At 44.0% G+C, this 17,147-nt stretch overlaps 1 protein-coding gene across 3 annotated transcripts in view; it reads left to right on the plus strand.

The window, feature by feature from the left end:
* The window catches only part of FBXO34 (F-box protein 34), an 82,308-nt gene extending 67,968 nt beyond the window's left edge, over positions 1 to 14,340 (plus strand). For all 3 annotated transcript variants that reach the window (XM_019968959.2, XM_019968960.2, XM_070797635.1), the window contains one exon: positions 11,087 to 14,340. In XM_019968959.2, coding sequence (XP_019824518.2) covers positions 11,087 to 13,238 — 2,152 coding nt within the window. In that variant the 3' untranslated portion in view covers positions 13,239 to 14,340. The remainder of the gene's footprint in view (positions 1 to 11,086) is intronic.
* The last annotated feature ends 2,807 nt before the right edge of the window (positions 14,341 to 17,147 follow it).

Genomic DNA, 17,147 nt, shown 5'->3' on the forward strand with positions numbered 1-17,147 from the left:
GCCTAACGATTGGCTTTCTGTAGTGTAGATTTCTCACATTTCCCATTGGAAAAATACTCATTTTTCACTTCAGTATTTAAACCGGCTGTGATAAGCTCCAATGACAGCCACAAAGCAACTTTCTCTGTTTTCTATTGATCATAAACTTCATTTCTTTACACGTGGTAATTCTTAAACCTTGACCACCCAGTGAAGACTGCTACTGCAGTCTTGATTCAACAAAGTATACAGGGATGTGGTAGAAGAATTACTAAACAGCTGGGCAGGACTGAGATTTAGGCGGCTTTCTTTGATAAACACTGGAGGTCAAGTCATCCCCTCCCTGCTTTCACCTCCACCCAGGATTGCTGACAAGAATCTTACATTTGTCTTCATCGATAATGGAAGCAAACTATTTTGCTTGATGCTTTAGTATTTGTTATCCTGAATTTTTACCTTTTCCCTCCTTCCTGAGGGATAAACCATTTTTAAATTTAGTGGTTTAGTATATAGCAATAGATATTTAATAAGGACCTACTATATAACACAGGAACCTCTTCTTAATACTCTGTAATGACCAATATGGGAAAAGAACCTAAAAAAGAGTAGATACATGTATATGTCTAACTGGTATACTTTGCTGTACAGTAGAACTAAAGCAACATTGTAGATCAGCTGTACTTTAATAAAATTAAAAATAAAATTTAGTTGTTTATAACAGTGTTATCGGGCCAACTTGTGCCCAGTGGGCTGTTAGGTTGCTTGGCTCAAGATTGAGGCTCAGGATGGAGTGGTATGAGTACACTGGCAGACAGGCACAGTGTGGGTGCTGCATTTACACTTGAGAATTAGTTGCTGTTCTGATTTATTTTCCTATGAAATGTTCTTTGGCAACTAATGGGTTTTTAAACTGTGTTCATGACTGGCCTTAGACTCTCTAACATTTATTCCCTAAAGAAGATGACATCCTTATGTCCAAGTTACATTTTAATCAAAATAGGACACATGTTAAAGTTCTGATTATTTCTTTGAATATACTGCATATGCAAATGATGTAAAAAATTGCTATTGCCTTAAAAATATAAATTCACATAAAATATGTATGGAAGAATGATTGGTTTCAAAGTTTTAAAAAAGCACTAGCACATTCAAAGAAGTAACAATTTTCTATGTAAAAAAATAGAAGTCTTCCTTTGTTTTCTGTAAGAAATATTGGAATTAGGAAAAATAAGTATAATATTAAAAGACAAAGATTTTTCCATTAAATTATACACTAGTAACCATCCAGTCCTTCCAAGAGAAGTTCAAAGTTCCCATGAAATGTACTCTAGACAGTATTACTTTTAAAAAAAGGAGTGAACACCCTCCTGAAAAAAAGCCAGTCCCAAATATTTTGGAGCTCAGTTTGAGAAATATGGTCTTTTCTGTGTTAAGAGTTTGTTCTGTTTTGTTGTTAAAATACACTGAGAGTTGGATGCATTCAGTCAATGCTTAGAGGTTAGTGGGAGTCTTTTTTTATGTCTCTGCCTGTATTCACACCCTCCTGATCTTGGCATTTTTTTCTGCTTTAATAGCCATAGAAGCAGTTCTACATACTTGTAGGTTAGTGTGGCTTCTTATGACACATCTGCTTAAATCATCACAGTTCTCAGTAGAAGTTTTATGTGGCACTTAAGAAAAACTGATCCCAATTTGAAAGATAGAAGCTTTTTGAATAGATGCTGTCAGATTATTTAATTTTGTGTCATAATTGAACCTAGGATTTTAATTTTTAATTTTTGTAGCAAAAAAATATATAGATCCAAGAGACTTATCTAATTCTGATCTTAATTCTACTACTATCTACCTGTGGGCTTCAAAAGCCATTTTAGTACTTTGCTGAAGCAGCTATTCCTTTCTGTAATGGTTCAGTGAAGAAGGCCATCATAATAAGATGTTCTCTGGAAGCATTTACATTTTTAAAGAACAGTGATTTATTTACTGTCTACTTTTTTTCATCCTCTAAAGGAAAACATACTTTTTTATTTCTCTAGTCTTTTGTAAATAAAGAGTAGCTCCTATTATACTGATAAATGACTCCTCTTTGGAATTAGCATTCCTGAAACTTTAATAAAGTAGAAAGAAACAGGAAACACCTTATCTTCCAACCAGATTAGGTAGGCAAGGCCAAAGTTAGAAAACAGGCCTTTGATGTCAGGCTTCCTTTTAGCACTAAGCCTCTTAGCACTAAGAGAAATCTCGTTCTTTTCCTCACTCTACTCCAGTATTGCCATTTGATTTCCTCAGTGATCAAGTTCGTTTCTCTGTAGACAAGTTAGTGTGATTCTTTAGACTCTAACATTTGTCTAGGCATTCCTCCCCCCGCCCCCCTCCAAGCAAAGTTAAATTCTCTTCCATGGCTTCATTTTCAGATTGTACAGTATGTTTGGGTTAGAGTTTTTTCCAGCTTTTTTGAGCTGAAATCAGAAATTGAATTGATAAAGAATACTGGAATTACTTGAAAGAAAGATTTTGGCCTTTACTGGAGGAGGAAAGTTGTTCAAGTTTTAATTGATTCATTGTTATATCTCACTTTATTCCTGGAAAGGACTTAAGGTAACAGTTGTGTACAAAGATCATTTATAGCCAGACTTCATGAGAGAGTTGCAAACATTCACTTTCACCTGCCATTCACTCCATGAATTTCTGACTCTCTTCTGTTCATCTGCTGCAGTTCCTCACAGCAGAGCACCTGGGGATCTCCATCACTAACTGGACTCATTTTTTTTTTCTGCTGCACAGTGTGGCTTGTTGGATCTTAGTTCCCTGACCATGGATTGAACCCCAGCCCCCAGAAGTGAAAACACAGAGTCCTAGCCATTGGACAGCCAGGGAAGTCCCCTGGAAAAAATTCTTTATATGGCCTTGGGTAAAGTGTGTGATTGCTCTTTACTTTTATGTGCATCTTTTCTGATTATAATAGTAAGATATGCAGTATATACTCGTGAAAATTCTGGAAAAAGACATCATAATCTCTGTCCAGAAAACTTTATCCTCGTTGAATTTCTATTGCAACTGTCTTGTTCCTTTCCTCTTTGTCTTGGCCAGACTTGGATGCGGCATTTCTTAAAACTGAACTTACCTTTTCCCCTGCTCCATACTAACAGCTCACCTGCTGTTGTCGCCGTCTCACTAAAAGGTGCCACTCTTTATCAGGTTGCTGTAGCCATGAGGAGCCATCCTTGACTCCCTCCCTCAACCTCCATTTATAATCAGTCGCTACATAAAATCGTGCCTGTTTTTTGTTTCTAATCCATTTACTTCTGTCTCTTAGCTGGGATGCTGATTATTTCTTACCTGCCTCAGTTTCCCAAAAAGCATCATCTAACTTTTGAACTCCTAGGACTTTTATCTTCCTTCATGGCTTTTGTGGCCTGTTTTCTGTGCCCTTGAGACTAAACTTGGTGCTGGTGGTCCCTCTCCTCCTTTCACACACTCCTTCCTTCTCTGTCCTCTCCCTCCACCTTCTTCCCTCATGGACTCTCACAGCACCTGTACTGTCCCTTTTAACACATAATCACACTGTATATTGTAATTGCCTATTTGATTTTACTGTCTCCTTAAACCCGGGTTCGCTCCCTGGGTTAGGAAGATCCCCTGGAGAAGGAAATGGCAACCCACTCCAGTATTCTTGCCTGGAGAATCCCATGGGCAGAGGAGCCTGGCAGGCCCCAGTCCATGGGGTTGCAAGAGCTGGACATGACTTAGTGACTAAACCAACCAAGGGCAGTAACTGTGTCTTACTCATAATTGCACCACTAAAGTCCAGCCCAGAGTGTTTATTAGTAAATTTTTGATGATAAATGGATAGAAAGAAATGGGTGGCAGTTAGTATGAAAAAAGTTTGAAGCTGTTTCCTTAGTTTTATGGCTCTGCCTAACTTAAAATTTGTATCTTAGGTGATAATTTTGGCTTTAATCTACCTGGTCCTATGTTAATGGTCTGTGAACAAGCTTCCAAGGTTTGAATTATGAAAGGGCAAGGCAGGAGTGGGCTCCATGACCTTGCCTCTCATTGATGCAAGGGGTTAGGCTTTGTAGAGAGAAAATATGGCAGCTAAAACTAGGCAGTTGTGTAAGGGACGAACAAGAAGAGGAAGCCGTTTTTAGTGACTTGGTGATTGGATGGGAGGAGGAATCGAAGTGATTTCAACTTTTCTGGCGTGGTTGACTAGGTACTTGGTGCTGTCACTAGGTAGTCACTTTGATTTTTGAGATTCTTTTTGACATCCAGGTGAGTATGTCTGTTAGGCATGTCACAGCATATGAAGCTTGGGAGAGCATACCACTGGAGCGTCATGAGCCTGTGGTCATTAAAACTGTGAGGTCACTTAAATATATAGCTTAAGAGTAATAATGATCTAGGGAAAGAACTCAGAGGAATACATCAGTGTTTAAAGACTGGAGAAGAAAAGCAGAGAGCTGGAAGAGCAGTGCCAAGAAACTGAGGAGTTGGAGTTAGAAATTTGGCAATAAAATGGCTATTGACTTGTGTGTGTGTGTTTTAAAGAGAATAAAAAGTAAGAAGATGGGTCTGTCCTGAAGAGTAGATGCTTCAGTATAGACTGAATGGTGTTGGGCAGTTCCACCTCACGCCTGTCAGTAGCCTAGCGCCCCCAGCCCAAACCAGAACCCCACTGACACTCTTAGATCTAACACATGACTGACCTTTAAATTCTCTTTCAAATTAAATCTAAGGTTAAAAACAGATTCTTGGCCCAGTCCCAGAAATTCTGATTCAACAGGCACAGAGATCTTAATTTTTTTCAAGGACATTTCTGAGCATCTAACACTCATGTGTGGGTAGGTGCTACAACCCACATTTTACTTAATTGCAAGGAATCAGGAGTTTATTGTGGTGAACTTTTAAAATACAGTTGTGTGAAGGGATTGGCAACCATGGAGATCTGACTGGAGCTTTCTGCAGCGCCTGTCTGTATTTAAGAGCCTGAGACGGGGTGGGGGTGGGCAAAGTGCGGCTGTCTGATGTAATCTCTCAGAGATGTAAAATTTTTATTTTACGGATTTTTGCAGTAGATGCCCTTATCATCCTCATGCTTCAAAACTGATTTCAACCCAACCTCTCAATTTTTGCAAGTTTCTCTGAGTCTTGCCAGCATTTTACTGTCTCAGGGCCTTCAAGCCCAGCAAAGGAAGGGCAAGCGGTTAATACCTCAGCCATCCTTCAACCAGTGGAGGACTTCAGCCTGTGCCTAAAGGTTCTGCTTCCTTTGGGGGTCCCACAGAATCACCATTTACTCTCCAGCAGTCACCCTGGTTGCATCAAATGACCTTACTGGCTTTTTTCCTTCACTGTTGGACCTTTCGTCACTCCTGTTCGGTGGGATCATCTACTTTAATCCTACTAAAACCTTGTCTATTAGTAATGTGTTAGTTGAGCTGACTTTGCAGGTTAGTGTACACAAACAAAAGCCTTCTATAATCACATTAGTTTCTTCCAAATGTCGCTGTCTATCAGTAATAGCACCTAAAATACTGTGTGGGGGAGGAAGGCGAAGAGAACACAGCGTGCAGTGCAGAACGGCACACACATTGCGGAAGTTTAAATTTATTCACAGGCATTCTGTAATGAGATCATTATGTGCGAACTAATTGGATTTTTCAGCACCTCAATTTCTTACATTTTACATGGAAGGTATTGAAGAGAGATGAAAAACCAGAAAATTGTTGACACAGAGGGCACTAGGAATATGAGAGAGGCCTCTTACATTCATTTATTTTACTAATATATATATCTTCTTCTTGAGGAATACTGGGTAACTCCTTGTAAAACTGACTTATAGAATATAATGATTCTGTATTCTATAAAATATACAGCTGTTAAAACGCTTCAGTGCACACAAGGAGGTGATCTCAACAGATGTAGGCTGTAATTGCCAAGGATCAGAAACAAATAAGTCTGATCTGTTTCAGTTCAGTTCAGTCGCTCAGTCATGTCCGACTCTTTGCGACCCCATGAATTGCAGCACGCCAGGCCTCCCTGTCCATCACCAACTCCTGGAGTTCACTCAGACTCACGTCCATCGAGTCAGTGATGACATCCAGCCATCTCATCCTCTGTCGTCCCCTTCTCCTCCTGCCCCCAATCCCTCCCAGCATCAGAGTCTTTTCCAATGAGTCAACTCTTCGCGTGAGGTGGCCAAAGTACTGGAGTTTCAGCTTTAGCATCATTCCTTCCAAAGAAATCCCAGGGCTGATCTCCTTCAGAATGGACTGGTTGGATCTCCTTGCAGTCCAAGGGACTCTCAAGAGTCTTCTCCAACACCACAGTTCAAAGGCATCAGTTCTTCGGTGCTCAGCCTTCTTCACAGTCCAACTCTCACATCCATACATGACCACAGGAAAAACCATAGCCTTGACTAGATGGACCTTTGTTGGCAAAGTAATGTCTCTGCTTTTGAATATGCTATCTAGGTTGGTCATAACTTTCCTTCCAAGGAGTAAGCGTCTTTTAATTTCATGGCTGCAGTCACCATCTGCAGTGATTTTGGAGCCCAAAAAAATAAAGTCTGACACTGTTTCCACTGTTTCCCCATCTGTTTCCCATGAAGTGATGGGACCAGATGCCATGATCTTCGTTTTCTGAATGTTGAGCTTTAAGCCAACTTTTTCACTCTCCACTTTCACTTTCATCAAGAGGCTTTTGAGTTCCTCTTCACTTTCTGCCATAAGGGTGGTGTCATCTGCATATCTGAGGTTATTGATATTTCTCCCGGCAATCTTGATTCCAGCTTGTGTTTCTTCCAGTCCAGCGTTTCTCATGATGTACTCTGCGTAGAAGTTAAATAAACAGGGTGACAATATACAGCCTTGACGTACTCCTTTTCCTATTTGGAACCAGTCTGTTGTTCTATGTCCAGTTCTAACTTTTGCTTCCTTACCTGCATACAGATTTCTCAAGAGGCAGGTCAGGTGGTCTGGTATTCCCATCTCTTTCAGAATTTTCCAGTTTATTGTGATCCTCACACTCAAAGGCTTTGGCATAGTCAATAAAGCAGAAATAGATGTTTTTCTGGAACTCCCTTGCTTTTTCCATGATCCAGCGGATGTTGGCAATTTGATCTCTGGTTCCTCTGCCTTTTCTAAAACCAGCTTGAACATCAGGAAGTTCAGTGATCACACCATCGTGATTATCTGGGTCGTGAAGATCTTTTTTCTACAGTTCTTGTGTGTATTCTTGCCACCTCTTCTTAATATCTTCTGCTTCTGTTAGGTCCGTACCATTTCTGTCCTTTATCGAGCCCATCTTTGCATGAGATGTTCCCTTGGTATCTCGAATTTTCTTGAAGAGATCTTTAGTGTTTCCCATTCTGTTGTTTTCCTCTATTTCTTTGCATTGATCGCCGAGGAAGGCTTTCTTATCTCTTCTTGCTATTCTTTGGAACTCTGCATTCACATGCGTATATCTTTCCTTTTCTCTTGTAAGGCCTCCCCAGACAGCCATTTTGCTTTTTTGCATTTCTTTTCCATGGGGATGGTCTTGATCCCTGTGTCCTGTACAATGTCACGAACCTCATTCCATAGTTCATCAGGCACTCTATCTATCAGATCTAGGCCCTTAAATCTATTTCTCACTTCCACTGTATAATCATAAGGTATTTGATTTAGGTCATACCTGAATGGTCTAGTGGTTTTCCCTACTTTCTTCAATTTAAGTCTGAATTTGGCAATAAGGAGTTCATGATCTGAGCCACAATCAGCTCCTGGTCTTGTTTTTGTTGACTGTATAGAGCTTCTCCATCTTTGGCTGCAAAGAATATAATCAGTCTGATTTTGGTGTTGACCATCTGATGATGTCCATGTGTAGAGTCTTCTCTTGTGTTGTTGGAAGAGGGTGTTTGCTATGACCAGTGCATTTTCTTGGCAAGACTCTATTAGTCTTTGCCCTGCTTCATTCTGTATTCCAAGGCCAAATTTGCCTGTTACTCCAGGTGTTTCTTGACCTCCTACTTTTGCATTCCAGTTCCCTATAATGAAAAGGACTCTCTTTTGGGTGTTAGTTCTAAAAGGTCTTGTAGGTCTTCATAGAACCGTTCAACTTCAGTTTCTTCAGCATTACTGGTTGAGGCATAGACTTGGATTACTGTGATATTGAATGGTTTGCCTTGGAAATGAACAAAGATCATTCTGTCGTTTTTGAGATTGCATCCAAGTACTGCATTTTGGACTCTTTTGTTGACCATGATGGCTACTCCATTTCTTCTGAGGGATTCCTGCCCGCAGTAGTAGATATAATGGTCATCTGAGTTAAATTCACCCATTCCAGTCCATTTGAGTTTGCTGATTCCTAGAATGTCGACATTCACTCTTGCCATCTCCTGTTTGACCACTTCCAATTTGCCTTGATTCATGGACCTGACATTCCAGGTTCCTATGCAATATTGCTCTTTACAGCATTAGACCTTGCTTCTATCACCAGTCACATCCACAGTTGGATATTGTTTTTGCTTTGGCTCCATCCCTTCATTCTTTCTGGAGTTATTTCTCCACTGATCTGCAGTAGCATATTGGGCACCTACCGACCTGGGGAGTTTCTCTTTCAGTATCCTATCATTTTGCCTTTTCATACTGTTCATGGGGTTCTCAAGGCAAGAATACTGAAGTGGTTTGCCATTCCCTTCTCCAGTGGACCACATTCTGTCAGATCTCTCCACCATGACCTGACCGTCTTGGGTTGCCCCACGGGCATGGCTTAGTTTCATTGAGTTAGACAAGGCTGTGGTCCTAGTGTGATTAGATTGACTAGTTTTCTGTGAGTATGGTTTCAGTGTGTTTGCCCTCTGATGCCCTCTTGCAACACCTACCATCTTACTTGGGTTTCTCTTACCTTGGGCGTGGGGTATCTCTTCACAGCTGTTTCAGCAAAGCGCAGCCGTTGCTCCTTACCTTGGACGAGGGGTATCTCCTCACCACCGTCCTTCCTGACCTTCAATGTGGGATAGCTCCTCTAGGCCCTCCTGCGCCCGCGCAGCCACGGCTCCTTGGATGTGGGGTTGGTCCTCCCGGCAGCTGCCCCTGGTCTCTGGCGTGGGGTTGCTCCTCCCAGCCGCCGCCCCTGGCCTCGGGTTTTGGGTAGCTCCTCCTGGCTGCCGCCCCTGACCTTGGACTTGGGTAGCTCCTCTTGGCCGCTGCCCCTGACCTCGGACACGGGGTAGCTCCTCCCGGCCGCCGCCCCTGACCTCGGACTTGGGTAGCGCCTCTCGGCCATTCCTGCGCCGTCGCAGCCTGGCACTCTCGGCCGCTACCCCTGACCTCGGACGTGGGGCAGCTTCTCTCGGCCGCACTCTGTTTCAGGGGTATCTTTACTTCGTGTGCCTTAAACGTAAGGTTTCTCTTTACTTAGCTGGAAGATATTCATATCCATATTTCTTCTTTTAGCTGAGACTGGACTCTAGGAATTAAATTTGAAATGAAAGATAAATCTGTTCTGGATAATCACTTTGATTCTTGATGGATAAAACTGCTATCTGAAAGCAATCACTTTGAAGGCTGCCACAGTGCAGGCCTGGGTAACTGTTACGGAGTGAATGAGAAAGGGATGTGCCCGACTGCCCCATGTGTGTGTCTTAGACTGTATCCCGAGGAACAAGAGTGGGTTGAGAGCCTGCATGCTTAGACCCGTGAAAGCCCTTGCCTCACTCCCACCAATCTGTGACTGTGGGTGTTCATTTTGGGCTATAGGTCTATTTTGTGGGAGACCAGGCATCCCAACAAGACTTGTTTTTCTCAATCCAAGGTGTTCTGTGTAGCAGTGGGATATCTTGACATACAAACTAACAAAAATCATTAAATAATCTAGTATCCCAGTTCAGCTCAGTCATGTCCAACTCTTTGCGACCCCATGGACTGCAGCACACCAGGCTTCCCTGTCCATCACCAACTCCTGGAGCTTACTCAAACGCATGTCCATTGAGTTGGTGATGCCATCCAACCATCTCATCCTCTGTAGTCCCTTTGTCCTCCCACCTTCAACCTTTCCCAGCATCAGGGTCTTTTCAAATGAGTCAGTTCTTCGCATCAGGTGGCCAAAGTATTGGAGTTTCAGCTTCACCATCAGTCCTTCCAATGAATATTCAGGACTGATTTCCTTTAGGATGGAGTGGTTGGATCTCCTTGCAGTTGAAGGGACTCTCAGGAGTCTTCTCCAACACCACAGTTCAAAAGCATCAATTCTTCAGCACTCAGCTTTCTTTAGAGTCCAATTCTCACATCCATACGTGACTACTGGAGAAATCATAGCTTTGACTAGACTAGTATCCCGATCCCTCAGTTAACATTTCAACTCAGACCTGGAAAGGAAGTGACTTACCCAAGGTAAAATCACCCTGTCTAGCTAATTAGTGATATGACAAGGACTAGAACATGTACCTCTGAATGTAATTATCTTTGTAATTTATAAAATGGTTCCCATCTCCACCCCTGCTCAGGGAACGAAACAGGAACTTTTTTCCTGAATCAGTGAATTAATGAAGATTGTGGACTTTGTATTTTATCTGCAGAAAATCTGACAGTTAAGAGGTTATACAGATAGATTGTTAGTTATAGATGTCTAAAATATTCAACAGTAAGAATAGCTTAGAAAGCAATATAACAATTCTAATAGACTGTTTTGCAATCAATAAAATGCTAGTTATGGTGACTTAGAAAAGCATTAATATACCAGGGATTGTGGATGGGCTTCTTTTATCCTATTGTTTCTTCTATACTGTGTCTTATACTTAAGTGTCTTTAGTAAGTTCAAATCTCTTTACATTTAAAGTACTAATTTTATGTATAGAATTAAATAATGCCGGTCTGAAATTCCTTTAGTCACTCAGTCTGAAATTTATTTTCCAGCATGTAAACCATGGAAAGTAGTTGTTTTTGCTTTTGTTATTCTTGATTTGTATATGAAAAACTAGTGGAAATGAGAATTGGTAGAGATTTAGTGAACTGAAAGATAATGTTTCTTTTACTTGCTAGAACCATGTGAGTATAAGTTTTTTTAAAAAAGGTTTTTCTAAAAATAAAATCAGACTGTTAATCAAATGTGTATTTCCTTCTTGTAGAACCTCTGTTATGCACCTTAAGCCATACTGGAAACTCCAGAAGAAAGGGCAACCTCTGGAAATCGGCACGGGAACTCTGAGAACTCCTATGAGCCACCAACAGGCTATCAGTGATGAAGAATGCAAAGCTAGGTGTATGAAATCAAGTGTCTTTCCTTCAGCCTCTCTTGGTAAAGCATCATCTCGAAAGCCTTTTGGAATCCTTTCTCCAAATGTTCTGTGCAGTATGAGTGGGAAGAGTCCTGAAGAGAGCAGCTTGAATGTTAAAACCAAGAAGAATGCACCATCTGCAACAATCCACCAGGGTGAAGAAGGGGAAGGGCCGCTCGATATCTGGGCTGTTGTGAAACCAGGAAATACCAAGGAAAAGATAGCATTCTTTGCAGCCCACCAGTGCAGTAATAGAATAGGATCTATGAAAATAAAAAGCTCCTGGGATATTGATGGGAGAGCTACTAAAAGAAGGAAAAAATCAGGGGATCTTAAAAAAGCCAAGATACAGTTAGAAAGGATGAAGGAGGTCAACAGCAGATGCTACCAGCCTGAGCCTTTTGCATGTGGCATCGAGCACTGTTCTGTGCATTACGTGAGTGACGGCGGGGACGGCGTGTATGCCGGGAGGCCTCTATCGGTCATACAGATGGTGGCCTTCCTCGAGCAAAGAGCCAGCGCTCTGCTAGCCAGTTGTGCAAAAACCTGCACTAACTCACCTGCTGTGGTGCGGTTTTCCGGGCAATCCAGAGGTGCACCCCCAAACCCCGAGCCTTTGTCCGCCCCAGGAGCATGTGAAGAACCTGCAGAAAGGAGAAATCCTGAGGTTGGTGAAACACAGAGCGAGCCTGTCCGTGTCCTCGACATGGTAGCCAGGCTGGAGTCCGAGTGCCTGAAGCGGCAGAGCCAGCGGGAGCCCGGGAGCCTCTCGAGGAATAACAGCTTTCGCCGCAATGTGGGCCGCGTGCTGCTTGTGAATGGCACCCAGGCTGAGGAAAGCAAAGCAGACAAAGGCGCCTTGGAGGTTCCTGACACTCAGGTGAAAACTGTGGGGTCTGTATCTGTGGGCTGCAGCCCCTTAAGAGCTGACCGTTGTTCTCCTCAGGGAGACCAGGCCTGGGACGGCGCGCCTCGAGGCTGCCCCTCGGTGCCGGCAGGCATGAGTTTGCACACAGACAGTGCAGAGTTCGAGCCAGATCAGCAGACTGCCATGAAAAGCAGCAACAGGCACGATGTGGAAATGACAGAGGAACTTGTTGGGCCACCTCTTCCTCCTCTCACCTGTCCCCAAGCCATTGAACTGCCCACAGATGCTGTTGATGGCATTAGTGAAGAGCTTGTGCCGCTTGCTAACCGAAATCCCGATCAGCGCAAAAGAGAATCTCTGTGCATTAGTATCACTGTGTCCAAGGTAGAGAGAGACCAGTCTTCCAGTTCGGAGTCCTGTGAAGACCCACTTCCAGGGATGTTGTTTTTTTTGCCATCTGGTCAGCACTCGTCAGGCCACTCCCAGTCAGATGAAAGCACAACAGAAGAGTCTTCCGAGGCCAGTCAGCTTGAAGAGGCTGCTGAAGGTGACAGTGCACCTGAGGAAAAAAGCGTCTCGGTTGATTCGTTTGTCCCACTGGCCTCTCCTGTGGAAAGTACATTACCAATGCTTGAGGCATCCAGCTGGAAGAAGCAGGTGTCACATGACTTTCTGGAGACCAGGTTTAAAATCCAACAGCTTTTAGAGCCTCAGCAGTATATGGCTTTTCTGCCCCACCACATCATGGTGAAAATCTTCAGGTTACTTCCTACTAAGAGTTTAGTGGCTCTTAAATGTACCTGCTGCTATTTCAAGTTTATCATTGAATATTACAATATCAGGCCAGCAGATTCTCGCTGGGTTCGGGATCCACGCTACAGAGAGGATCCGTGCAAGCAGTGCAAGAAAAAATATGTGAAAGGGGATGTGTCCCTGTGCCGGTGGCACCCTAAGCCCTACTGCCAGGCGCTGCCCTACGGGCCGGGGTACTGGATGTGCTGCCACCGGTCCCAGAAGGGCTTCCCTGGCTGTAAGCTGGGGCTCCATGACAATCACTGGGTCCCTGCTTGCCATAGCTTTAATCGGGCAATCCATAAGAAAGCAAAAGGGACTGAAACTGAAGAGGAGTATTAAAATGTATGTGCGAGGCAGCAGACCGATTTCAAAAACTGCAAACCACCACCTAGATACACCGTTTCAGTGAGTGTTGCCTCTCAGAGTCATCACTCCAGGAGAATCTCTGCTACTCTGTCAGGACCGCCATTGCTCAGGCATCTTAAATCTCTGAATTTATGATCCATGTAAGAAAACTGGTCTCATCATTTTATAGTGGTGCCTCACGTTTGATTCAGGGTTGTATCCCACGGTTTGATTCACCTGGCTGTGAATAACTATGCCTGTTTTCCCAAATCAAATCCTTGAGGACGAAGACTTGCCACCATCAAAAGAACGTTCAGCAGAGTTCATCACAGACTATGCAGGCAGTCCCCAAAAAGGGGTTCCGAGAATGTTTGGAGCACTGGCCCCGTATTTGAAATAAGTGAATAGTGTCCTATGAAAAGAATAGCAGTACTCTTGGATGAAAAGTATGCTTACAAAGGAAAAGTCAGGCACCTTACTTAGACCTTGTATGCTTGATCTGTGAGGTTGATGTTGTGATTGGAGGTGGATTTCATGCCCTGTGGCGTTTACAGTGTATATAATGGTTGTGTTTTCCTAGGGCTATGAAAGTGCACATTAAACCCGAGCGCCTTTACTTTAGATGAGTGCTTTTGGCCCCTCTGTAAATAACAACATTAAAATCCAGTTGTAAATAGTGGATGCAGACTGAACATAATCACCACAATGCAGCTAGGATAGTGTTGCAGCTACAATCGTGTGGGTTGGTTTTTTTTTTTTTTTTTGGGCTGGGGGGGTCTCATCTCAAATTTGTACATCCTGTATAAAATATGAATGTTTCCCAAATAAACTATGAATGTTTTCTGTATAATATATGAATGTTTCTGAGAAGAAACTCTAAATAGTTAAGAGGTTAACCTGTTGAAAGGATACCAAATAATGGTTTAACTGGACAACCTTAAAAATTAGCATAGAGAACAATCTTTTGTTATATTTTAGTGATTCACCAAGAATGAGAGAATATTATATAGTCAGATTATAACATTTTTGTCTATTCTCTTTCTGTCTGGTTACAAATTTTTTTTAACTTCAATAAAAACATGCATCTTAAGTGGAACCTGAGTTTTGCAGATTTGTTTTCTTTTTTGAGGTAATATTAGAGATATTGTAAACTCAGTCCCAAGACTTTTTTTTAAACACTGAGTTGTTGGGAGGGGGAGAGAGAATTCTCTTCTACCACTGGAAAGAGGCCTTCACTTAACAGTATGGGCTGACATTTTTACAAACCTTTAACACTTCTTTGCATTCGTCTGCCCACGACTGTCTATTTCCTATTGGATGAGGCATTCTTATCTATGCATGATGAGTTAATTGTTTAGAAGTCAGTGAGGATATATTCAGACCTGTGTTCATGTAATGCTTGGTGGGGCTGGAAAGTATCTGGCCCCAGAAAGCTGCTGTGGAGGACCCGCAAGCTAGGTTGGCTTGAATTGAGTAGTCACCAACAAAGCCTTGCAGCTGCATCAGCTCCTGGCTGTCAGGAAGCACTGGTGAGCGTTCCGGGGGCAGGGCCGATGGCAGTGATGAATGAAGACTGCGCTGGTCCCACAGGAGAAGGATGTGAAGGTGGAGTAAAGCTTTGGCCAGGACTGCCAAGCAGAGGGGGGCAAGGCTGGAGTCGAGGAGGCCAGGTTCACCTGTGGTGGAGGTGGTGTGGCCACAGAGCGGCTTTCTGCCCTTATCCTTGGGCAGTAGCTGCACCTCCCTGAAAAGGGGAAACTAAAACTAGGAAGTCTCTGGACCCTGAGCAAGCAGGCATGTTGTGATACCTCCGACACGCTCGGCTGGAGCCCTTCTGTGACAGGACCGACGAGGCCGTGGAGGCGGACTTCCCCCTCAGGGTGGTGGTGTCCTTCCCGTGACACCCGGGCCGACGTAAGGGCGAGTGCTTTCCACCCCCAGGGCTGAAGTTCCAGTACTTGTCCTCCCTGTGGTGTGCTCTGAAGCGGCCATCTCAGTGTACCTTCCCGATGTGATAGGTTTGTTTTACTCCTGATTCAGGAGTAAAGCAGATGTGCTCTCGCAGGACTTCATAGTTTGGTGTGCGGAAAGGGCTTAGTGTGTGTCAGCTTTCACTGTTACTGGCGCTGGTTCTGCATGTGCCCAGGGCGCTTCTCCCAGGTCAGTCATCCTGGATCTCGTTTTCATGTGGGATACAAAGCTGTGAGTGTGAGGGCCTGGAGTGACAGCAGAAGACAAGAAGAAGGCCCAACCCCATCTTGGCATGCAACTCTTCAGGTCCTCAGAAATCATTGATGACCCTTTTTGAACCCGATGCAAGACCCAGTTCCCAGGGTTGTCTGTGTGAATGATAAGAGAACTTTGGCAGGTGGCGTCAGAGGGCGCCTCCTCCCTGGTCTTCGCTTCTGGACAAGTGTAGCTTTTCCCCTTAGGAGAGATGCTGTGCTTCAGAGCCCCCTAGTGCCAAGCTGGGGAAACCGGTTCACTTCTCACTTCTCCAGCACTGCAGTGCTCCCTGCCTGACTGTAGAATCTTAGACTCATAAGAAAGGAAATAATGTGGGCATGAGGACCCTAAGCTCACCCCAACTGCGCCCCCGTGGGGACCCAAATGAAGAAAACTTACCCCTTCAGCTTTTGCTCAGAGGGAGGGCCTGAAATACTTGGCCTAGCAGCTCTCTCCCACCCGTCACTTCACCGTTTGAGAGAAAATCCAGAAAGCAAAGGGCAAGATGGCCAAGGTTAAACATTTTTTTCAGGCCTTGTCAAGGTGACTCTGGCATTAATATGGCCACGTAGAAGGCTCATTCACAGCTGAGCACGTCCCCTGCCCTAGCACTGACAACTCTGTGCAGCACCAGGGGGCATCTCTTTGGCAGCCCCACCCTGTCCTGCCCAGCTGGTTCGCCTGGTAGTACCTCTCTACTGCCTCTTCTGTGTCTGGACCTTGCTCTGCAACTCCACTCGGGGCTTGTGGAGGGCAGCTTGGCTGTGCCCTCCCTCAAGGCCTCACACCCAGTACACACAAATGTCATAAAAATGTTTATACCTCTTTAGTCATCATGTTGATGTAAGGGGTGCTGGCCAGCTCTGACTGTGCTCTACTGTAACTCCTAGTATGAGAAACATCAAGAGGGATGAAGGGACCTGGGAGGATCTTTTCCTTTGGCCACAGCTGGTCCCAGGGAACTTTCTTGGTGAGGGTCACTTCTGTAGCAGCCCTTGCAGTCTTGCTGGGTGACTGTCAGCTGTGTTTGGCATGATCTGGGCTTTGTCATGTTTTCCCTGGCAGCAAGTTCCTTTGGGCTTCCCGACTGCAGAAGGCTGTGAGTTGAGAGTTAAGCTTGAATTTGGAGTTCCCCTTCCTGGACTCTCTCCAACCACCCTTCTAACTCGGACTTGTCAGGGCCTCCCTGCTAACCTTTATGAACTGGCCTCAATTTTTTTATTATGTGGGTCTTCCTGGGCATTTTTCTTTTTTCCTACTGCTTTAATAGCCTCTATTCCTTCTTTACTCAGCAGACTGGCTATTCTTCCTCTCCTACCTCCCACAGCCTACCTCAAAATGACTGAAGCCTGTCTGTGCCAAAATCCTGCTGTACCATAGACTGCACCAGTAGCCAGAGCTGGTGTTACCGAGCCCTTACTGTCAGGTACCATGTTGTGTTTACATAAAGGCGTTCTCTGCCATGTACAGCAACTGGCACTCAGGGAATCTGACAGTTTCTATCCCAGGTGTTGCTTTGGGTTCAGACAAGCTAGTGCTGCAATCTCCGTGACTGGCAAAAGGACCTTCACGGGAAACGTGCAGTCCCTTCTATGACATGCACCAAAGTGTGTGGCCATAGTTGGTGTCTGCGTAACCTCATGGGAAGAGCAAACATCACTGTGGTTATGAACCCTT

This window comes from Bos indicus, chromosome 10 (genome assembly GCF_029378745.1).
Source record: "Bos indicus isolate NIAB-ARS_2022 breed Sahiwal x Tharparkar chromosome 10, NIAB-ARS_B.indTharparkar_mat_pri_1.0, whole genome shotgun sequence".
NCBI classification, from domain to species: domain Eukaryota; kingdom Metazoa; phylum Chordata; class Mammalia; order Artiodactyla; family Bovidae; genus Bos; species Bos indicus.